A 529-nucleotide genomic window follows, 5' to 3' on the forward strand; every position below is an offset into this window, starting at 1 on the left:
AAAAAATACAAGTGACATGTTCCGATTGAATATGAGAAGGAAGAAATGTACCATCTCTGGAAATTTTGAACTTGGTTTTGAATACAGATTCCAATCTTGTACTACAATTTAGACACTTATCCGAGGTTACTTCAACACTTGTTATGGACTTGGGCATCCAAATAGCAGTTCTACATGAAGGGAACCCCTTACATCCAATGTAGAAATTGCCTTCTTTTCCTTGTTTGACAACCATATTCTTGGAGCATTTGGGACATTTTCTTACAAATGCCTCTTGCTTCTTGGAGTATTTACATTCCTGAAAGGTACAGCTAAAGCATCTAAATCCATTTGCATGGGTTTCTGCCCCTGCATTCTCTAAATCTGGCGGGTTGTTAAAGCAGTTAGGGCATATTTTGTAATTAGTGTTCTTCTGGGTGGTGACGTCCAATACCTGGAAGTTACATATTGGACATTGATCTGAAATGCTCTCATATTCGCACTTGCTTGGCAAATTATAGGCCTCTTTGCAGTTTTTGCAAAATAAAAA

The 529-nt window shown here is 37.8% G+C and overlaps 1 protein-coding gene across 1 annotated transcript in view; it reads right to left on the reverse strand.

The window, feature by feature from the left end:
• FDP41_000885 (uncharacterized protein) overlaps positions 1-529 on the reverse strand; it is a gene marked incomplete at both ends in the record, with an annotated part of 2080 nt that overhangs the window by 554 nt on the left and 997 nt on the right. The window contains one exon of the mRNA XM_044712746.1: positions 1-504. This exon is cut by the window's left edge and continues 554 nt beyond it. Coding sequence (XP_044564820.1) covers positions 1-504 — 504 coding nt within the window. The remainder of the gene's footprint in view (positions 505-529) is intronic.

The sequence above is a fragment of the Naegleria fowleri genome (assembly GCF_008403515.1).
Source record: "Naegleria fowleri strain ATCC 30894 chromosome Unknown tig21, whole genome shotgun sequence".
Taxonomy (NCBI): Eukaryota; Heterolobosea; class Eutetramitea; order Acrasida; family Naegleriidae; genus Naegleria; species Naegleria fowleri.